At 40.2% G+C, this 23,798-nt stretch overlaps 2 protein-coding genes across 11 annotated transcripts in view; both read right to left on the bottom strand.

Annotated features, from left to right (window-relative positions):
* SORBS1 (sorbin and SH3 domain containing 1) overlaps window positions 1-11,021 on the bottom strand; it is a 120,917-nt gene extending 109,896 nt beyond the window's left edge. For all 8 annotated transcript variants that reach the window (XM_080598151.1, XM_080598123.1, XM_080598150.1 and 5 more), the window contains exon 1: window positions 40-11,021. The gene's annotated coding sequence lies outside the window, so the exon portion shown is untranslated. The remainder of the gene's footprint in view (window positions 1-39) is intronic.
* A 143-nt stretch (window positions 11,022-11,164) lies between these two features.
* LOC308197544 (uncharacterized protein) overlaps window positions 11,165-23,798 on the bottom strand; it is a 109,618-nt gene continuing 96,984 nt past the window's right edge. The window contains exons 3-5 of one of the 3 annotated variants that reach the window (XM_080598184.1): window positions 13,772-13,830; window positions 11,976-12,033; window positions 11,165-11,458 (exon numbers count right to left, since the gene is read on the bottom strand). In XM_080598184.1, the coding sequence (XP_080454310.1) occupies window positions 12,014-12,033; window positions 13,772-13,830 (79 nt within the window). In that variant the 3' untranslated portion in view covers window positions 11,165-11,458; window positions 11,976-12,013. The other 2 variants (XR_013953064.1, XM_080598183.1) reach the window with 2 other exon arrangements.

The following is a 23,798-nucleotide window of genomic DNA, read 5'->3' as shown; positions in this document are numbered from 1 at the left end:
TGGAAAGGTCTTAAATCTTCTGAGGTTTTAAATACTTACTTCTTGCAGCCAAAATCACGTCAGATGAACATCCAGGAAATTTTTAAAAAGCTTGCATTAAGGAGCTTAACCAGCTGAGAACATGATGTAGCCCTTCCTTTGGGCTGTCCAGCCACAGGCATTTACTCATTCACCAGAAGCACAGAGCACGATAGTGTAGTGCAGCCTTTTACGTACTGATGCCAGGAGGGGGGGGGGGGGGCAAAAGGAAAGGAAAGCCCTTCCCCAAAGGTTTAAGTTCAGCCCACTCATTAAAATACAGAGTGGAAACAGCTGCCATAGAAAGGAAAAGGATGTCCAGGCAGTTTTTGATTAAGTTTCCTGGGTGTAAAATAGTTTAGTTCTGGAATCTTTATAAGAAAAACATTTTTTCTTCTTAATTTCATTCCTAGTCTGCAATGTTGAAGAAAAGGAAAGGAAATCTGTCTTTAATTCAGCTCAGAAATTAATATAACATACTGGATAGTTATCTCTCCGTTTTCAAAATCATTACACTGTATTAGGGGAAATAGATCCCTAGAAGATCCTCCTTCGCCTCCCCGCAAGAGCTAGTGTGAGTACGTGTGCACTTTCTGAGGCTTAAATCTGCATGTAATGTAGTACTTTATTCATCTAGAAATACTGCCCATCAAGAAGTCCCAAGCAAACAGCAAGTATTAATTCATGAATAGCAACATTTAGAATTGATAGCGTGCCTCTTACAGATTAGCACCTCAAAGTTAAAACTAGATAAGGAAGAGAAGAAGGGGGTAACAACAATCAAAGACCTACAACTGTCTCTTGACAAGGAAATGCTGAATAAGCGAGGATTCTTCAGTCTGAGAAAGTGTTGACAGAGGGGAAATGAGAGAGCTCTACGAAATCTTGAAATGCATCAAAACCGCTAATCTGGGAATGGTGGCTCATTCCTTCTGGTAACACAAGAACTACAGGGCACTGAAAGAAATCCACAGGCAGAAGTTTTAGAACAAAGGACAATACCTTTTCATAGAGTACATAATTGGACTGCAAACCTCATTGCCACAGGAGCTTGTGGATCTCTGCTCTGTAAGCAAGCTCAAAAATGAAATATATATATATTAAAAAAAGAAAAAAGAAGTATAATCCTAAACTAAAACACTTAGCTTGGAAAGTTTTTGGCCATAAGTTACTAGAAGGTGCAGATACCTCAGGTGAAGTAGCAGTTTGCATTTGCCTTCTACATTAACTCTCTCCCTAAACCTGTAACACTGGCCAGTGCCAAGACAGCAGACTGGATTAGGAGGATCTTTGAGCCACACCTGTGGTCTTATATTCTCGTTTACCTAATTTTCACTACAGTGAATTTCCTTTAATGGGAAATTGTCAGTAGTATTAGGTCTATTTCACAAATAGGGCATTAACTATGTGCATTAAGATTCCAAGCATCAAACTATTTAGAAATTCTGACCACTAACCAAAATGAGACAGTCGGATACTGCCCTTCAAAGCTGGCCTGAAGTGACTTTGTGCTTCCTCAAAGGCAGCACCTGAAGTGTCCTGATTTTCACATTGCTGCCTACGTCTCTTCCCTGCTGTATCATTCACTCCAGTATAACTACTTCACATGCAAAATTTCTCACTAACAGTTTTTCCCTAATAGATTTCAGAAGCCATTTCTCCTATTTTCTGTTCTCTGTCCATTTGCCTACAGTTACACTAGCTAACGCTTTCTGGTAGTGAAATCTGATATTTAACATCAAAGCTAATTTAAATACATATGGGACTTTTATATACTGTCAGTTAGCAGTTTTCAATGTAAGACAAGCAGACGATCACTAGGTAATGACTGTTCTTAGAGCAGCAAAGAGCTGGACAATCAAGGTTCCTATTTTTTTCTTTTAAATGAGAGACATACTTTAAAAATAGACTTGTAGTAGCCAAGCATTCACTGTGTGGCAAAAGGCGAAATTGCCCACTAGCTCTGCTGGTTCAACAGCTGGTGTTAATTAATATTCAGAAACAAGATACTTCTATGCAAAATAAACCTATTGACTCGAGATCCTTTTCAGACTGCGTCTAAGAAAAGCAGCCACAAACTCTGCTTCCCTTCTCCACTTAATTTGAAACTGGGGTTTAAGAGCTGTTTGTCTGTCTTTGTGTGTTTAATGTTTCCTGTAGGCCTGCAAAAGCATGCAAAATATTTTAGTTCAAGGCCTCTATATGGTTGTAATAGGAAATAGATGTCTCCCTTAAAGAGCTGGGTTAGTATAGAAACAGAGATCGTCTGAATGACAGTGAAGTCCTTAGTGTTTATTTCAAAGGGAAGGAAAGGACAGATAAATATTTACTGCCTTCCGTACACACTGTAGAATTCAAATGCTGCCTATTTTTGGTTACTTCTTGTGTAAGCAATCTCCAGGCTAAGGTCTGGTACTGTTGTTCTCTTTGTCGGATTTTTTTTTCATATCAAAAGAAAGTTCTGCTACCAACTTTGCCAGACAGTTCCTCTAAGCTGCAAAACACCTCATGAAGAGAAAGCTGGTTTCTAAATCCTGGGCTGGTCAAGCCTTCCTGCTCGTGCAAGAAGCATGGTCACCAGAAACAAATCAGTTCACCAGAAACAAATCACAAACCTCAGAAAGCTGCATATTATCAAATCACAGACCTTTTGGTCTACCTCAGAAAGTGAGTGCCTCCTGTGCAAGGCTTCATGCCTATATTGAAAGAGCCTTCTGGAAAACTCAAGACTCTGGAAAAATCAAGACTTTCCTAGTTCTATACTCTCTCACTTTACCCATCCTGAAGAGCATGTAACATCCCCTCCATAGCAAGTCTAGGGGAAGCTAAAGCAAGAACTGATGTTCTCCTTCCTCCTGCACAGGAGGAACACCTGAACAATCTTCAAGTTCTGGTCTTTGACCCATTCACAGAAGCAAACTGTAGCCCTGAGTCTTCTTTACCACTGTGTCTTGACAAGTCCATCCTTTCTCTTTCACTTTATCATGCACTTACTGCTAGAGAACCAACAGAATTAAAAGTCACTTTGAGAAAATTTGCCTTTCCTAAATACAGTCCTACCTTCCCTTCTTCAAGGCTTGACTAAAAATGCTATTTCCATCCATTACCCCTTTCTTTCCCTCTTTTAAATAAGAGTCACATGGTAAATCAAGAGAAGATCAGAGGAAATGTCATTACCTTCATGTAGTTGCAACTACACCTCCTGGCAGAAGACATTCAGGGAACTAGTGATGGAGTAACCCATGTAACTACAAGGCAGTGGAATCTAGTTTATCCAAACAGCCAAGGTGCAACCAGATCCTCTGTTCAGCAGGTGAATGAAAGCTCAGGGCACTGACGGGATAGGTTCTTGGATGCTCACATCCATGGACATACCTCCTTATACAGCAACTGCACCAAAATCTACTAAAATAAGCAGACTTGTGACAATTCAAGAGCTGAATAGGAAGTCCCTCAGGTGTTACAGAGGGAGATAGTGGTTCAGTGAATGATGCTCTTCTCCTCTGAACAAGTGCCTTAGCACAAAGCCTTCAAACACATGGACTTGTACAGATCAGGAGAGTCACTAGAGGGTCTGAGGGTCCACCCATATAGACTTCTGTATGCCCAGTTGACAAGAATTATACCTGCATTATGATCTAAAGCAGCTTAATATAATTTATTGCAGCAACTGTAACCCGGTAAGATTTTCTGTACAGTTCCTCAGAGTTTTTGTATTGTCTCTTTTTTTTTTTTTTTATTTTTTAAGTAATAAATTAGTTTAGGTGTATCAGTAAGTTTCTCCCAAGTCCTCCTTGCCCCTCTTCCATTGGATGGAGCAAAGAAATGAAAAAGAAAGGAAAGCAAAGGTATTCAGGTGAGGGAAGGCGAAATTGTAGAATGATTTTCATGGCAAAAATGGATCTAAAAGTTGAAAAGTGAGAAATATTTTTTCCCAGTTTTGAAAACATAGCATAGTTAATCCTGCCATTAAAATGTAAGATCTTATTTTGCCACATTGTTTTACAGTTTTCATTAGCAATCGTTTCTTTCCGGAAACACTCATAACTACTTCAAATTAAATATTGAGAGGGAGAGAGGAGCTGCAATATAAACAGACTGGATGGCTACATGTATCAAAACAATGACTTTCCAGTTTTTGGTTCTGAAATGGCATGCGCTGATTTACTAGTGATGTTATTATCTTCGGAAAATTCCCAGTGATCTTATCAATACCCAGATTATTAACTTTGGCTTTAGACCATCATTTCTATGACATAATGAGGGGGCTCGTAGGATCTTTCCCATATTTTGCCATGTTAGAATTTTTCAAGCCATCTCTATAGTCTACCTTGAAAAACAGCTTTGTGCTTTCACAGAGACAAAGACCACTGAAGGGCTGTTGGTGGACAAGTTATATCCTAACTGGTCTCTCATCACAGAAGCTAACAGATAATGAAGGGCCACTGCTCCTTAACTAGCATCTGCAAGCAAATCTGTTTTCCTTAAAAATCAAACATGATCCTGGACTTTAAGCGCGGTACTTTTGGATAAACTCTCAATCACCACTTTCAACCTAACACACTAATTCTTTTTTCAGCAGTGCAATCTTGTCAAAAAAACAAGCACTTCCTCAACAGAGACGAGCAGGGTGCCCATGCCCAGCATCTTTCTTGACCAAGGAAATTGATTTATATGGAAGTCCAATGGGATATTTTAATATCCATCCTGAGCACAGAGGGCTCAAGTGTCTCAGGATTCTTCCACAAAATGCACATGCTGCATAAAATCAGAGATTGACCTAACTCAGAAATCTGGCAATCTGAGGAAATGCAGCCAAGCATCAGAGATGCTGAACAGAATCTCGATGGTCTGAATCTGTTCTTTGGAGCATGGAGCCTCTCCCTTCCAGCTAACTTCTGCACCTGCCCTGAAAGCATTCTGCTTTGGGAGTGGCTCTTCTCACCAGGGAGGCAAAACTTTCTTTTATTGTGGTTCATGGAAAGTTTTGTCATTTTTTCTTTCTGCAGCCCACCTAGCCTGGAAAAAAAATACTAGTCTCAGCCAAAACGCAGTATTAACAACTCTTCCCATCTGTGGATAGTTCTTTTCAACTACTAAGGAAGCAATCCCACAACTGCATTTCTTGTGGTTCATTATGGGAATGGTGGTGTAGCACAACCACAGAAAGACTTGTACTGGAATGAACAGTCATTGTAGAGCACTTTGAGGTGCTTTCATCCAAAAAAGATTTATGAAAATAGGGATTAGATCAATTCTAGGGCAATTGTGGTCTTTAAGTGTAGGAAGACTTCCCATAAATTCGAAGGGTAATAAGAGACAATTGGGTACATAGGATGAATTTTATTCCAACTTATCTTTTATTATACATTATGAGATATAGAGACTGAGCTGTGGAGTATAAACAGTACAATCCCCAGGCACAATAACTGAGTTTATTACTGATCCAAAGTCTGCTATCAGTAACATGAATCCTATTATTGCTTTCAGTGGGCTTTGGATCTGTCTCCCAAAAGCAGTGTGGAAAAAAACCAGACAACTAGAGAAAGACAGTTTAATTTTAGCAATGCAGGGAAAATTTTTTACTTTTCAGAAAAAACAGGAGCTGGGAGGTGCCACCACTGGTCAGATCATTGATTTACTTAATCTAAAAGCCTTTATCAGTACCAGAAGCCTCAAGGTCAAATACAAGAAATGGATCAGCACTTCTGGGAAAGCAGCGGCTGGGCACCTCTCCTCCTTAAGACAACACAAAGCAACTTCCCTGCATCAGTATTTGTATTTTGCAAAATATATGATGTATATATGATGTATATAATACTGAATATCTGCATTTTGTATTTGATGGATAAGTTTTTAGCTGGATCAGTTCCCAATTTACCTCACCAGTGCTAGCCATGATTTGGATCAGTTCACACTAGTCATGAAAAGATAGCTCCATAGAAGAACTTAGAAGTGAAATTTCTTAGAGTTGGAAATCTTTTACCAAGTAGAAGCCAAGAGAACAAGACACACTCAGGTAAGACAAATATTTGGGAACAAGTAGGATTGTCTGTATGTCTGGAGTGCCAGTGCACCTGGCACTTCTGAAGAGTTGGAACCAAACACCTGAATCTACTCATAAGTGCTCTGGTCAAGGTCACCTAAAGAACCTCTCACACAGCAAAAAGCAGAGTTTGGAAGCCCTAACCTAGCACCATCCCTCTTTGGATGGTTGGGTGTTCTCCAGAGAGCTCAGTTCCCTTGTGATTACAGGGTGCTAAGATCCATTTTGTGAAGGAGGCACCATTTCTGGTAAATCATTCTGTAAACTAACTACCTACCCTGCTTTCAGCACAAATCCAGTGCCCTATACCTTTCCCTGAGCTAGGTCTGGGTTAAAGGCAGTGCACTACTCACACACCCTCCAGATTTTCACCTTCAGTCTAGACTAGAGAGGCACCTCAGCCACAAAGTTGTGGTCTAGGTCCTTACTCTGTCTGTTTCTCAGGTCTGGCTGAAACCTTATCACTAGCTCTCCTCTTCTCTCCTCTTTGTCATTGCAGCTCTGGTGGTCTCCTGCAAGCAGCACAGCTGCTTCTCCTGCCCTCTTGCTGAGGCTTATTTCTAAAGAGCCTCCTCGGAGCAGATGTTTCCCATGTGCTTCACCCTTTATTTTCTCGCCATCCCCCCATTTGTTCCCATGCAAATAACAATCTATCTCCTTGATCTTTCAGATCCAAACCTGAAATAGTGCAAGCTTTATCAATCTACCGAGCTTGGTTCCAGAACAGGAGAAAAACTTTTTTTTGACTTTTCCCTGTGATAATATGCGGGGAGGAAAAAAAGGTTTAACCTTGGCACAGCCTTTGGTTCCCATTTCACCTCCACATCACCAGCTTTAGTCTGGCACTTTTTGTTTTCTTTCCAGGAATGAAATTTTATTTCTTAGCAATATTTTGCTAAGCAGAATTACTTATTATCTCAATTATTTGCCACTTTCTTTTCTATCTCTTTCCCTTGTTTTCTAGCTGCCACTAAACTGTGATTTGGAAATAGAAATCTTCAGTTTACGGATATCTCATGTGCCCCATCCCCCTTCTCTGTGACATTTCCCTCTCCAGCTGTCTGTCCTTGGCACCAGAGCCTGCAGTGGCCCTATACTTTTACACAAATTACCTTTGCTCTGCTTCACGTTTCCAAAACTGCTTTCAATATCAAGCCAATTCAAGACAATTTCACAGCCTTATGCTACCTAAATTAAATGTAAAAGGAACACACCTTAGCTGGACGGATACTGTAATCCCAGCTTTAGGATATGACAAATTCAGTTACTCTTATGTAGAGATAGGTTTTGTTGGGAGAAGGCTGGCTGCATCCCCTCCCATGCAGTATGATGTTTCTCTGAGCAGGACTACTCACCTAGGCCAAATCCTGAAAGTGCCATCAATCTACAAAGGAGCATGTAACTGTGCCACGTAGGCTGGTTGGTCAGCTCTGCCACAAACAGCAGATAAGACTATGAATTTCTAGCAGCTTCCAAAGGATCAGATGAAGCTCTCAGAAACATGAAACTAAGTCACCCAGGTTTTGCCCAAAACAGGGGCAGAGTGCTCTAGACAGAGACTTACATGGAGACAGTCTATGGAGTCCTTGTTGACAGGGACTTAGTTCTTTAAAGCCCTCACTCTGGTCCCAGCCGCAGGCAGGGACTACCCAGTAGCTATGCTGTCTGTGCGTCTGTCCTCCCTGCCGTGGCCTTTGTTACACTGCTCACAAATGGACTTGAGCTGGAAGAGCCGGCCAGGCAGGACGGATGGCGTGACCAACTGCTCACTTTGCTGGTAACTGTGTCGGAGTACAAGAGCTGGTGACAGGACGTCCCTTTCCTGACAGCTTGCTCCCGAATTTGCTGCCTCTGTGCAAGTAGCTCTCCAGCGTGTGATTTCTCACATTCCATGAACGCTCTGATAAAAATTGCTGCATTCAGCCAAATGTTTAGTAACTCCTCTGATAGCTATGTATTAAAAATGACCGTGGGAGTGAGAAAAAAAAGTAATGGTCTGAGATCATTAAGTGCAGTCCTGGGGCAAAGAAAAATTTTGCTTTCCAAATGCCACACACAGATTTACTGCGGGGACATAATGGGTGGGTGTATAGGCACTGAGAAGCCCCAGGCAAAGACTTTAGTTTCATTTTCAGCCTTGCCCAGAGTTGATGACTCTCGATGACTTCAGCTAAGTCACTTCATATTCTGCTTTTTCAAAAACAGGCAAAAATCTACATTAATGCTACATATAGCAAGTCTGTAATGCTACATACAGCGAGTCTGTATATTCACAGTGCACCCTCCTCATAGTGGCAATTGTCTTTCACTGTACTTGCTCCATGCCTAGATCTTAGATGAAACCTCAAGGTAACATAAACGAAATTTGCAGAAACCTACATAATTTCACAGTACTGCCATGAAATTACTTGTATGGACTACTAAGAACTAGCACTAGCTCGTTTTAACAGGCTAAAAGCTTCCTAGCAGTATGGGCAAAATTGAATGCATCTGAATGATGGATCTGGCTGTGTCAAAGCTGCTGAGGAGCCCCGTTGCTCCTGATGCTGTCAACAGAGAGCAAAGAGGAAAAATAGAAACTGATGCTCATGGAAGGTGCCACTCCTTTCTCAACACCAACTAACCCTCTGTTTTACGTACTCTTTCTCTCAGCAGTGCCACAATGCCACAGTGGAGTCAGCCTGGTTTTTGAGACCAGAGAATACCTGTGCCCTAGACAGGTTTGCTTAGAGCCAGCCCCATAATAATACCATTATTTCTCTCTTCCCATACAGTTCACTAGACTAATCAGGCACTGTTTTCTGCAGCTCCCTTATAGGACAGGCTCCAGGCAACAGATACAAACATCTGTGCAACCCTTCATTCTTCAATTCCTTCATACTGCTGTAAGAAAAATAATAATAATAATGAAAGAAAAGCTGAGAGGGAACACAGATTGAATGAACCTAGAGAGAATAAATCCAGTACTGGAAGTTCCCAGTCAAAAAAAAGAAGCTTCCCTGGTGCAGCATAATGAGCACTTGTTCAGGATAAAGTGCAAAGCTCAGAAGATCAATAGGTATTGAAGGAACACTGTTGTGTTTTGATCAGGGCAGACCAAAGAAATTATATTAATTGCTTTTCAAGACAGAGACTTCCACAGACTTTATTCCATTCTGCTATTATGCAGAGAAAGTTGGTAGAAAGCCACTTAGAGTGTCCCATCGAGCTCGAATGTTGAAAAAATGGTAAAAACAGAGAATTCTCCAATCTATTTCATGTTAAATTTATCTTATAACTAACAACTTCTTTTTAGTTCCTTACTACCTCCTAAACCTATTTTCACTCTGTTTTGCACCTTTTCATTTTTTATTTCATAGACTTGCAAATCCCCTTCTCCAGTCACCATCTCCTCAGAAATGACTTCTCTTTCAAACTGTTCTCACCCTTCCTCCTACAAGCAGCTGTGCTGTATGTCATCGTCTGGGCATGATTTAGACTGGAAGCTCTACAGTGCAAAGAACAGGTCTTATTTATGTTTGTGAATCCTTGTCTAACTTTATACTGCTGTATAAATGTTTAATAGGTAATAATGCATTTGCTGGAACAAGCTGTGCGCTACTACTCAGTGAGACCGTTTGGATACAATCCTTGCTGACTGTCAGAAGCTTCTGGAATAATAAATAAATAAATAAATGCAGCTGTTTGGTGACACTGCAGTCTCAATGTTAAAGGATGCAATAGTTGAAATGGTCCTCAAACATCCACCATAACACTGGAAATGGCCATATCTCCTCTTTCCATTTTTGAATCAGCATAGAGCTCAAGAGCTTGGTGCTATGGATGTAGGCTCAGCTTCAACCATTGAGCCTTATCTCCTTTATGTTATCTATATCCAGACCTCCACATTAACACGATTTTAAAGAAGTAATTCAAATTTTTGTTTCCTCTTTAATGTTGGCTGAAGACTCTAGAATGGTTCTGTCCATTTTCCACTCCACTCTTGGCATGATTTTTCTTTGAGTGTATCACAACCCGTGTTAGAAATAATTCTGAAAGAGAAAACCCAGTAGCAGATTGGACACAGTTTTTATTTCATGGACCAAATAGGAGCCAGATGATTCATCACTGACACTACACAATGAATGCTCAAGCAAACAGGGAATGTATGATGTCTGGGCCTCGGGGCCAATGAATAAAATATGGTGATGCTAACGGAGAATATGCAATAGGGCAGCAAGCATCTCAGGTCTTCATGTCATCTAGCCTCAGGTTAACACTCATAGAGACAAACCACAACATAAATTTCCACAACCTGCACAAATAGATATCTTTGGGGTTTGTTCTGCCCATGTTCTCTCTGTATCAGGTTGCTACTGATGGTGAAGCTGGTGATGACAAGTCTTATCCCTTAATCTCAACAATTTGTGCACTGTTGACATGAAATCCAGGGATATATTAAGAATTGCTACTGTGGCATGTTTGTAGGGGCTCTGAAACAAGGAGTGGAAGGGGGCTCCTGTCTAGCTATCTACCTCCAATACTACATCGTAGGGTCAGGATCTTTTTCCTATGAATTTTTATACAGTTTCACTAATACGATATTTTATCCTTGAAAGAGATTTGACTAAGTGATGAATTAAGAAGGTTTGACAATTGTCAGTGGGCAGTAGGAAAGAAGAGGAGCTGTATCAAAGAGAAGTCAGTCTAAAATGCAAAAGATGACTCTATTATGAAAAAATCCTATTACAGTCAAATCTCATGGACTTTATACAGTTTCTCCAGTTTCATAAACCACCACTCTAGCAATTTAAAAGTAGATTTGACCAAGCAGTATTGCAGGGAACACAGATATATCATCACGGCTGTAAAACAGATGAGCTAAGAACCCCCTTTTCTCCCATTTTCATGATTGTGCGCGACAAGATTTCAGTACCAGTCAAAGTTTATTTACCTGTGACTAGCACAATTTTCAGGGTTTAGATTTTAGTGACAATAGCTCTTTAGGAAGAAAGTTGTCCACTATTTATCAAGTTAGAAGTATTATAGGGGCAGAGAGAGGCAAGGCTCCTAAGTGAAGATGAGCTAGGGGCATAGAATTTGGAAAGATCAGAACTGAAACACTTCAGAATATCTGCTCCCGTATGACTGGAAGCTGAACTGTTTACAGAGATTCTCACTCAGTTGCAAGCATTCGGCTCTTGCAAGAAAACTGGCTGCAGTCCTCTACCTATACTAACTGCTATCAGAAACACATTCCCTGGAGCTATAATAATTTTCATTAACTTTTCATCTCATCAAATACCAGAGCTTACATGTGAAAGCTGTGTTCTACAAGGCCAAATACTTACGATCAAACTAAAACAGGAAGGATCTTCAAACAGACCACATTGAAAGTCCACTCTCTTATTCTGCCTAGTCAGAGACCATCAAAAAACACTTTTAAGTAGAAGAATGTAAGCCTCTTGGTGAAGTTATTATTTGAACAACATTATTTTCAAATTAAAATAATTGTTTTATCACCAGCTGGACAAGTGGTACAATGCCTTCATGCTTAACACAAAGTAATTCGAAGTGAAGAAAATAAGATTGAGAGCTGTTAGTTATTCTATTTTGCCTCTGAAGAACACGGTTTCAAGTACCCAAATGAATAGTTAAAATGAATAGTTAACAACTAATTTTACACAGCTTATTTAGTGCTCACAGCTTGTAGGAACCGCAAACCTGTTGCCCCCTCCTCCCCCTCCACCACCTCATTGTTTTTGTCAAGGAATCCATATCTAATTCACAAAAATATCTTTCTGTAGAAACTATAAAACTTCTTTCATGACCACTTTGCTTTGTCTCTAGTTCCTTTAAAATGTAACAAGCTCTGAATCAGATATAATTAGAATAATTTGCATTAATTCTAGTACTGAACGATTTATGATACCTCGTGTATTCACAGAAGAGTCCCATCTTCAAAAGGTTTCAAGGACGAACTGCTATGCCTCAGAGACAAAAAAACCCTTTAAGATCGGGGTCAAGCTGGGCATTTATATCCAAAAATAATAAATAAATCCATTTGGAGACAAAAGCCTATTGTATATTGCTCCTCCAGGAAAACCCATGGGTGGTTGAGAATTACTTGGGAAAACTTTGTGTAAATTAGTTCTGAATCACTCTCAGTTCTTTCTTCCTCACTGAAAAGAGGGGTCTATGGAGGGAGAAAAGCACTGGTGAGTTCACACAGGGTCAGGGAATATCTGGCTTTCCAAATGCAGAACTAGAAACCATTCACTGTTCTTGGGATATTGAAAGGCAGACTGAGCATATTCCCTGCCCATGGCTCATTGAGGAACTGGGGCACCCTCTACATGTAACCAACAACAAATTATGTGGAGGAAGTGGCGGGGGGCTAGAAGGTACAGAGGGGAGCACAAACTGCAGCAGTAAAAGCTTATGTGTTGTGACGGTTCAAAGGAACCACTTCCTGCTCTCTGCTCAAAAGGCAAAAAAAAACCAAAATGAATGAATAAATAAATAAATAAATCAGTCCCACTGTTCCTCATCCAACATTGCTTTCTCTGCTACCGGGCAGACATTGCCAAGCTGACAAAGCAGACACATGGAAATCCAGAGTTTGTTACAAACCACAGAATTTTACTCAGGAATTTTGCAGCATCCTATAGAATTAAATAGAAACTAATCATCAGACTACAGAGTTATTTACATTAGTTCAGAAAAACTGGAAATATGAAATTATATTCTGATGTTTCATAGTAACTTTTATAGAAAAAAGCTATTCTTTATTCTTAACTCCGTAATCATATGCTAACAATTATCGCCACAAAAGCTATTTCAATTCTTCCAAGTTATAAAACAAACTAGACAGCAGGAACAGCTTTGAACCTTTGAACATCAGGTTCTTATTTACTTTGCCATCCTATCTTTAGGTCAAAATCTTACACATCTGCTGAAAGCACTTTCTCCACCTGAGGCAATTCTCCTGGTAGAACTGCTTCAGGTACCAAGCTGCCGAGGAGGAGCAGTACAACCTTGACTCAGTCCTTGATTAGAAAACAAGACCTCCTTACAGAGGTCTAGGGAGACTCTCAGATTCAGCACGTGAAGGACACAGCACTTCCACTATGTCTTGCATTTGCCCAGGAGTGATAACTAAGTTAGGGCATGACCCTAGGGAATCATGTTAATCAACACAGAATCGTAGAATATCTTGAGTTGGAAGGGACCCATAGTGATCATTGAGTCCAACTCCTGGCACCACACAGGTCTACCCAAAATTTTAGACCATGTGACTAAGTGCACAGTCCAAACGCTTCTTAAATTCAGACAGGCTTGGTGCAGTGACTACTTCCCTGGGGAGCCTGTTCCAGACACTGGCCATGATTTTGAAGCCAGTGTATACACGCTATATAGTTTTGTTCTTGTCCTGAAGCCTCTGAAACCAAGTGTTTTTCTATTACCACAAAGCCCAGTCTTGAACATCATTCACAGTAGACAGTGCAAGCAGGGTGGTAAATGATGTACAGACTGACTTGAATTCTCAAGTTTAATTCTAATTCAATGCAACTTTCTGAGGAAGATATATATCTGGTGTTTAAAATATTGCATTCAAAATCAAGCAAGTATTCTTCTACCAATGGCTTCGCAAGTCATTTTTCTGAAAGTTTCCATACTGTGTTTGAGATGAATACTGGGGAGTGTAACAATGCATAAAGTACATACCTTTGGCAGAGCTTGCAGAAAGAGAAGCCACAGCTCCACAGGTATACCCTGGCCTCCTCCTGGAAAAAGAGAAAAGCAGCAAGTGTTTTACAATATAATAATCTAACGTATCTGTTGGAAAAATGAACTATAAAATAGTCTCTTAGTCTAAAACAGAAGAAACCACCATGACACTGGGGTCTGTGAGAAATCTATACAATTTTTTCTAGTCTATCTACTTCAACTACTATTGTTATTTTTTAAAAGCTAAAAGTCACCATTTGACTATGAATATGCTTTTATGAGGAAAGAGCCTCCATGTCTACATGAAACCCAAAGCAACATCATCTGTGTTTATTATTCGGTAAAGAGAAACAGTGCCAAACTTCCTGCAACACCCACTTTAGCTGCTGAAATCCAGAGAACTGAATGTGCTGCTGTTAGCATTTGGAAACAAAAATATGTTTTGATCTAATATATTAGACACAGGCTTGCTTGGTAACAAGAAGATACTGGATGCCAGAGCAGGTTAAAATAGTGTGAAATACGCAACTCATACAGGATAACTTCTATTCACCATCTTTGAAAATTTTCAAGTGTTCTACACACCCTAAAAATACCATGAAAGTCAGTAAACAGTTGAATTCTCCCAGGTCATCACATAAATCACAGCTTAATTGATGCATACTGATGTTTTAACACTCTTACTACATTGCATTTAATACAAAGATACTCGTGAGACAGGACTAGGACAAAACTCATGAAGAGAGATGTCTGTGCTGCAGTTGGGGCTATTGCTGTTTGGTCAGGTGTCTTCCTACTGGCAGAGGATGCAGCTTGTGGATATGCACATGTAGGGATACAGTGGGTGTGCCACAGGGCCAGCTCTCTCCTGTGGACACTATGCTGCTGCTTCTCCATCTTACAGTCTCTCAGAAATGTGCCTCCTCCTGTCTCTTGCCTGTCTCTTCCTGAACATCTCCCTAAGAATCAAGTGGGAAAACAGCTGCCCAGAAAGACAGATCTACAAAAGCTGTCTAGAGCATTTCAGTGAGATCTAACCCCTGCAGAAGTTCTGCTTTCAGAATTTCTGCTCAAATTTAAGTCTAGGTTCTAGGTGTTTCTGACCTCATTAAGGCCGTATAGGGGGAACTCACCCATCCATTTCCCTGCCCACAACAGGCAGTTCTCCACGTATCTTCAACTGCAAGTGATAGCAGATGGGAAATCCATTCTCTGCTGTTGCCACCATAGACAAGTGATCAGAAATGCCAGCAAGCAGCAGATTTCTACTGCTGCTCTCCAAGTCCAGTGTGGATGATACGAGCAGGGCCTATACGCCAAGCTGTCCCCCTGCCACAGAGCCTCAGAATGGGGAGAGCTCACAGTTTAGCAACATCATTGTGCTACAACCATGACAAGGGTCCTGTATATTCCCAATGAAAACCTGTCAGTTTGCAATACAGAAGTAGGCGCTTTTTGAAACTGAAAACCTCCTTCCTGCTTCTTTCTTTATGGGCTTCTCAAATGGTAGCCCATAGGTACCTCTGGATGGGGAAAAGACACCAGCTTCTCCCCTGCGGGAAGGGCATTATAGGACTAAAGTATTCCTTCAGCTGAATATATTACATCCAAACTTCCCTTTCTCATCGTACAAGTTCTATCCCTGTCAGGACAATTGCAGTCCAGAAATAGGAAGAAGAAAAAGTCTCCCGAGAACGCTTCCAGCCAGTGGGAAGGGCTCCGGCCTACACTGGCAAGTGATCCCTCACGCCTGTTGCCCCGTGCACTAGCAGGCCCCCGGGGAGCTGCTCCGCATGAGACAGCCTGTCTTTTCTGTCCTGCCCTTCCTTCTCAGTTGTAAGGTTTGTGCACTCATTGGTATGTCCTTGCCGGTCAGTGAGGAGTTTCTCCCTTTCAGCAGTGTTGTTTTGGGTAGCAAGTAAAATCCTTCAGGTGTTCCTACCTCTTCCTTCCTCTCAGGAACCAATCCACCTCACCAATTACATTAACCCAGAAGCAAGGACTAAGGCACTACACACATCTCACCTCTCTTCCCCTTTCCTCAGGTTCTAAGGCTCATTCTCCTCACAATTCAATGCATCAAGCCTGCCACATCGGACAGTGCAACCCATAACCATGCCATAACACTACTGGGTATACCTGTAAGACATGGTGTGATACCACTGTTACCCTAAAGCCTCTTCCACCAACAGACACATTTTTGCCAGCCCAGATTGGCTGTCTGTCTTTCCATGGGGTGGGGGGTCAACCAAGCCTACTCAAGTCATAATCTTACTTACTCTTGCTCTAATGCCAGTGCTGTTATGGAAAACATAGAGGTACAACACTTTTTTTCTTTTCTATTGATTTACCTGAGGAGGAAATGTTGAGTACAGGTTACCTGTAATGTGTCAAACTTGGATTGTTTACCTGCAAAAACAGCTTTTTGACTCAAATCACACCCTATCCTCAGCCATACTTTGAAAAAAAAAAAAAAAAAAAGCTTCTGAAAATAGAAACAAACAAACAAAAGTCAGACCTCATTTCAAGAAAAACTACTGGATGGTTTTGGCTAAAATGTAGAGTCCAAATACAGAGAACATGAAGCAAAATACATAAGCCCTGACTCCAAGAACATTACTCAAGGAAATTGACAGAGTTTCCACTTGCCAGAAGACAGCAAAACACATAAGTATAACTGGAGCACACATCATTATGAATAGCAGTAACAGTTAGTGTTGCCATTAGATAAGCAACTCTGACATGAACCACTCTTATCTAATGTTGATTTGGAGTGCCAAAGGACTGTTATTTCCACTGGTTTGCCACAGAGGAGAAATTCTTTGAGAGCCCAATTAAGTTCAATCACGAACACATGCTTCCTACAGATATCCCTGAGGATCAAGCACATATTACAACTACATTCCTTACAGCCAGAAGGGCAGTAACAGCAAAACCAAATTCTACTTTCAAACTGCTGGATTACAGCTTGAAGAAACAGTGTCCAGGATGCTGCCTGCTCCCTGCAGAATGGTCTGGTGAGGGCAAAGTATGTACACATTTCCTCTCTGGCAAGCACAACAGTCTAACCTGCTTATGTGGCAGCCATGCAGCTTCCAGACAGCTTGAGAAAGATGAAGTAAAATATTGGAATTACTATCTTTTAAATTAAATAGTATAAATAATGTACAGAACATATGTTCTGACTGGGACACTATTTTAGAGTTCAAGTAAATTTTCTAAATTACATACAAGGGTGGAAATGTTTGGATATCAAAATATTGACAGCAAAAGAGCACATACTGGATACCAAGAACAAAGATGTTATGATACTGGAAGCTGCTGGAGGTACAATGAGATATATTCTGGGCAATCTTTCCTGCATCTCATGCAGAAATCTCATTCATAACTATTCCACTTCATTGCCTCCTCTCAAACCAATCTCGACCATGAGCTTTGAGCTTTTCACACACTCTCTGCTCATCCTCCCAGTCTATACTTCTATCACCCCTTTTAAGCCTTTAAAGCAGAAATTAAATTTAAAAATAATAATAATAATAAAAAACAGTGCCCTCATGGAATAGAAGCACATGTTAGAAAGCAAAGACCATGTATATCCATCCTGCTACCCACAAGAGTCTAACACCATTTCAATTCTGGCCTGCAAAAATTAGTCTTGCACATCAAAGGACGGCTGCTGTGCCACTTGTAGCAATATGAAGGCTGTCATTTTCCACGCACCTTCCTGTGAAGTAGAAATATGCCCACCTCTGCACTGTATGTGATGCACCACAGAGTCAGCATCCATGTCTGTAAAACTTGAGTATGGGGGAGCAGAGACAAAGAAGAGGGAAGAGAAAACTGTCACTGCCTCTGCCGTTTTGGAGTGCTTGCCCCTTTTCATCACAAATGAAAATAGCCCCAGGCAAGACACTGAAGGTTCAACTCACAGCACAGAACGAAATTAAGTCATTTTCTCCAGCTTAGTCACTGACTTTCCATGCCTTTGAAACAAAAAAGCCAGGAAGAGCATTGAGGAGCACAGCAGCAGCAGCAACAGCACTGCTGAAAGGTCTTACAACAAATGTCTTTGGAAAAAATGACGTCAGTAATGCAAAGAAGAACAGAAGATCACAAAAGGAAGCTGATGACGAAGGGACATTTCCCATCCCCAGCCTTATGAGTACTGTAATCCTAGCAACCAGAGCCGTTCAAAAGTGTGTGTAGGAGGACAGAGGGAAGAAAGGGTAGCACTGTTTATAGTACATAGAAATAGAGGCTGCAGCAGTAGCCAAATGGAGAGAATAACTTTTATGCATGAACCAAAGAATGGAAGGAAATGGGTAGGTAAGGACAATTGTAGAATTTGTACTGTACAGAAGAGAATTACTTCTACAAAGGATGCAATTTCTTCCATGGAAAAGATGTTTCACCCATGGAGTTGGATGAAATAACTCATCTGGAATAGTAACCTTTTAATGTTTGTTATCTGTGGTTCTGTTACTAGACAGGTTAAAGTTCTTACTTATAATTAGCACTTTATCAGCTAAAAAGTCAAAGCATTCTGTGCATCAATCCATTTTGTCTTACGTCACCTTTACAAGATGCTTATCGACCAAGACTGAAAGGAATGCCTGGTGTGAATCACAAATATTTAAAGGGTTCTCAAAGTTTGAATACTCAACACTTTCTGAAAATAAACTTCCTGGAATAAGCTTTTAGGTCATTTCGCATCACTAAGCCTTTCTGATATCCTGGCCGTTTCCTCTCTTCTACAGCAAACAAAATGGAAGTGCACGGAGGCACCAAACAGATTGTTTAAAAAAATGCTTATTTATAAACCTAAAAGAAAGCAGTTGTTTTTTCACCAGTTGTCAAGCACTTCAGATCTCACTAGGAAAATTACATCACACCCTCAGAATGCCATAGAATAGTTTGAAAATCTATTAAGGGGCATCTAATAAATCCCACAGGATTTCAAACAAATGCCTATAAAAATGCATTGCATTCATCTAGAGCCCACACAAGCTTCTCTATTGGCAGATAAAGAAAACTGGTCTGCTCGTTGACCTGCTTACATATGACATTAATGACCCAGTCCACAAGTATGAAAATACTTTCCTAACTGAATTGCTTCGAATCAGGGTAAGAAATGCACGCAGAACCAATATGTTTATATATTTATTTATTTTTACTAATGGGCACTCTTTTACCACAATTACTTCTGTGTGGACTCCTTCTCCATGGCACCAGGTGAGCTGAACGAGGCTGCCGCTTACCACTGATATTTTTCAGTGGTTTTCTGTGAATGAAGAAAAGCAAGCCTGCTGCCAAGGGGCTTAAGTCAGGTACTGGGGGGATCTGGGGCTAAAAAAACAAACAAACAATTAAGGGTCCACACATAGAAAAAATGTTGAAAAACACTTACTGATACTGACAGTATATTAATTACTGTCCTGCAAGTAATTCTATTACACCTCTTTACAGAATCTAAATATTCACACCATTTTTTGGTGCAATCAAGATAACACCTTAATCATCTGGAAATGCAAATTGCAGCAAGGCAAAAATACACTAAAATAAAGTGAAAGGGGATCCTCAGGATTTGGCAGACTTCTGACAAACATCCAAGAAAACCCAAACACATTTCACCACTAACATTCTTCATATTATTTCCAACTGATTTTTGACACTGGAATTGGTTTTTAATAGATGCAAAAGAGATAAATGTCTCATTACCAAAAATAAATCCGTCTGTTAAGGATGACAGAGAAAAGCAGAAGCACTGCACTGCCTATTATGGTATTAAGCAACAGATTTCATTCCCTCTTCTACATGCCCATTAATTAAAAATCTGACAAGCTTTTCCAAAGAATTTCTGAGCTTCTTTGGTCCTCTTTAATTCATCCATAATTCTTTGTATATATAAACATGTCAGGCCTGGAAAGAAGTGGGACATGCCCATAATTTACCACTGAATTCTTTTTCTATTCAAACACAAATACTGGTAAAGAAACAATAACAGACAAAAGGGGGAATAATGCAAGAAATTATTGCAATGAAACAAATGTGCCTGCAATTCCCTGTCCAGTCACCAGATGAAGCTGCTTAAAACACCAGCTCCAACATGTTTGCCTGCCTTTTTGACCACAGAGACCTCATATGTCTGTGCCAGGACTAGATGCATCAGCTCCCAGTAAGTTAAATCACTTTGCATTACAGCCTCTCACGAATGTGAGACACTACTTTAATAGGAAATGGTAGCTTGCTTTGCATTAACAGTGTGCTGCACAGAGCCACAACGCAGTGAGGCCTTTGTTCTCTTTGCAATGTGTTGCCTTTGTAAAATTCCTTCCCCATGGTCAGGCAGAGTAGCCATTTTGTTCTCGCAATTAGTATAACATGGACAGATCTGTCAAACACACACACACACACACACACTTACTTGCACTCTCACAGATAACCATACTCACAGATTTTTGCCTTTACTTCTTGTTCTTCTTCAATGAGAAAAAATCACCACAGAGCAAAATCGCACATCTGTGCAATCAGAACTGCCCCAGTTCAGCCTGTTGTTAGACTTTAATTCAAAGATCCTGAAAAAAAAAAATATGTGTGCTATTACTGCTTAAAAGGTTCAAAGGTAGATGCAAATGTAAAAACTGAAGCACAGAGGGGCTTCCACCCTATCACCCAGAAAAATGCTATCCTATGTTTTCCTCAGCTATTCTTCTGTCCTCTAAAGCAAATCCAAATGAAACTATTCTTTGCTGGCATGCAGGAGGGCTAGATAGCCTAATAGGTCTCTTCTACCTCTAAGCAATTCATGCCTTGCATGGCTTGTTTTTATTGACTTATCTTACTGGCTGTTTGTGGGCAGAAGCACGTGCCTCATGCAAATGCCAAAACCTCTCTTGCTTTGTGATGCTATTGTACAAGTGCAAGTAATCAGAATTAAAACAAACAAACAAACAAACATTATTTTCTTTCTGTAGGACTAACTCCATATCACCTTGCATAGTTTTTACATATACAGACAAGCTTCAACAATACCACACCAGAAATAGTGTATTAACCAATCTAGTCCTTCCAGTTCAGGGTCACAGGCTTTACACCTCCTGATTCATCAAAGCTGATACCTGCACTGCTCTTCAAAGATCAGAACTTTAGCAGAGATTCCCAGTGAATGAAGGCAGAAGCCTTGACACCTGAGACAATCAGGAAGACAGAATAAATATGTGTTTTGAACATATCACTCTGTTAAGAGAGAAAAAAACCCTCTATGTGCACCTTTTTTAAAGAAAAAAAATCTCAGCAGAGACTGGCAGTGACTTTTCAAGTCAGCAGCAGAAAAGGAGGCATTTCCTCAGAGCACATTTACAGCTGTGGCTAGGGGTAGTACTTTGGTATAGTTAACAGAAGCAGGACTACAATCCCTGTCCTAGGGAGCACCCACAGTTTTGTATAGCTAAAGTCATTTTGCTTACTACGTTAAGAGTTAAAAGAGATGATGAGAAGTATACAATAGGTAATATGTGTCTCCTGGGCTTTCCCTCTGAGGGGTTGATTTTTTTGAAAATTATGAGTTACTAAGGGAAATAGATTTGAATAGATCTTGAATTAGATTAAAAACAAATAAAAAGCCTCTCTGAAAGCACAGTAGGTTGTCTAATTCATGTACTCTCACAGCAGACTTTGCCGTTAAAAGTTAGTTAGAAACTCTGTTAATGATAAAAAGACTCCAATGTAAGTCAAAAAACATTATCTAATATAAATTCCTGCTGCTGCCACATTAGAAAAAAAAAAAGCAAACAGAGTTAAGCCAAGTTACAGTAAACACAGTTAAGACAAGGAAGAAATTTGTTAAGAGGGTGATATTTCTTCTTAGATTTGTTGAAAGTACAAGTCAAGTCCTCAGCAAATATGAAAGGGGTTGGCTATGTCTGTTTTAACACAATAGGAATGCTATTCTGATTTTGCCTAAAGGAGTTACTGTAGCATCAATACCAAATCGCAATATTTATTAACATTACCTTTCTGACTAAAAGAGCAAGCATTGAACTCGTACTTCTAAGCCCAAGTGCAGAGGAAAAATATCAGCCCCTTACCTTGAAAAAAATGTATTATATGTTTCAGCATTAATGTTCTGCATGAGATTTCTCCACTAAGTCTATCACCTGGAAAGGATAAGCAGCCCTGGTCAGAGCACTTGAGAAACTGAGGACTCATGATTTTTAATGTTTAACCACGTTAAAATAATGACCAAGCAAGCTGTAGTTTTGAAGGTTAAACAGCAAAACTTAACTACAGGAAAGGAAAGTCTGCTTTCACTGCTTGGAAGTGTTCCTGATTTTTTCAGCGAGAACATTCAATAGTACATGTTAAATATTTAACTCTGTGTTTTTCCAGTATTACACCAGTTTTCCTCCAGGGATACAAAGGAAGGCAGTGGCATAGCTGAACCATTACTGTCCTTTAAAAGTAATAAGGAGAATAGCCACTACTCACAGAAAACAGCTACAGAAAATACAATAAAGAGGAAAAAAGTTTCTGTAAAGAAACTTTCTGTATATCACATCACAAAAACATCATAATAAGTCAGCATTTCATATAGACAATAAATGATGAAAAAGATGTAAATAAAAATCATTATCTGTCCTCTCTACAGATGTTTGGAGAGTGACAGTTCTGCTCTACTTCATCACCTAGTCTTTCTGAACATATAACAGGTTAATTTTTGAGGAAACTTTCAATTGCTATCCAGTGAACATCTGTTCCTATCTATACCCAGTTATCTGTGGCTGCTGCAGCTTCCAAGGCAAGCAAAACACACCCATTTGATGATGTCCTGCCCCCCCTATTGCAAGGCACTCACTGTCTAGTTTTCTGTAATCTTGTTATGAGACATTCCTTCCTTCTGCCTCCCCATTTTTTACTTCTTTCTTCCTGAATGTTTTCCAAGTCCATTTCCTTGATTTTTGAGTTAGCAAGAAACAAGACTTCCAAATTACATGCTGAAAGGAATCCACCCACACTCACAGTAAGCCATAAGGAAGAAACAACTGGATGTTCAGAAGTGGCAGCACTTGGTACCCTCTGGTGAATACTCCCTTCACATCCCCCTCACGCTCCACTGCCAGAGCACAGGGGCACGGGATATTTGCAGCCCCATTCTTCAAACATGTTGGTTGAGAGAACATGATGCTGACAGCTCTAATGGGAACCAGTGGTACCTAGGAGTGGCCAGCACCTTTGAAAGGCAAAAGCCACATGATTTTGGTGCTCAGATGATTCTGGACTTAAAAGCCTTTAATGTTAGAAAATACGATGACTGAATGAAAGACAGCATGTATTTTCCAGATGCAAACTTCACTGTAATGAGATGCAGAAGGAAAACCAATACTCCTGCAGACAGTAAAAGCCTCACAGTGTCAGAGCCTTCTATCCTTCCACCACTCTGTTCAGCACCTTTACATCGAAGATGTTCTGCAGCCTTTCACACTTGACTTCTTAATTAAAGCATGGTAAAATTAATATCTCAGACACAATGTATCCTTTACCCACCTATATCAGTAATTAAACTAATTCTCAAGGGAGTGAGAACATTTGTTATGTGTAACGTAACTTGAGCGGGGGTATTCTAGAGAGAAAAAAGGAGCTGATGTTATAAATGCAGTCATTTATATTTTAAAGGGAGCTATTGTAAATGAAAGAACACCACCTGTGTTGGCTTGAGGCAGCCCCCAGCCAAATGAAATCTTTTGTGTCACCTGGGACAGTTCACTGCATATGGCCTCCCCATCTCTGGCTGTAATACTGAATATCTACATGGCACAGAAGATAGACTTTATGCATTCTCTGTGATGCTAGCACAAAAATCCACTTTCAAAACCAATTGAACTGTATTTAATAATAATTTCACATTTGTTCTACATGTAAAGTAGGATAGATCTAAGCAGGTCTAAGGTGTCGTTTGTTTGGTTTTTGTTTGTTTGTTTTTGCATTTGTGGAAATCCTGGACGTGAAGACCTTGACTCATGACTGA

This window comes from Anser brachyrhynchus (assembly GCF_964034855.1).
Source record: "Anser brachyrhynchus genome assembly, chromosome: 6".
In the NCBI taxonomy this organism is placed as follows: Eukaryota; Metazoa; Chordata; class Aves; order Anseriformes; family Anatidae; genus Anser; species Anser brachyrhynchus.
This window is presented reverse-complemented; position numbering and strand designations above follow the sequence as displayed.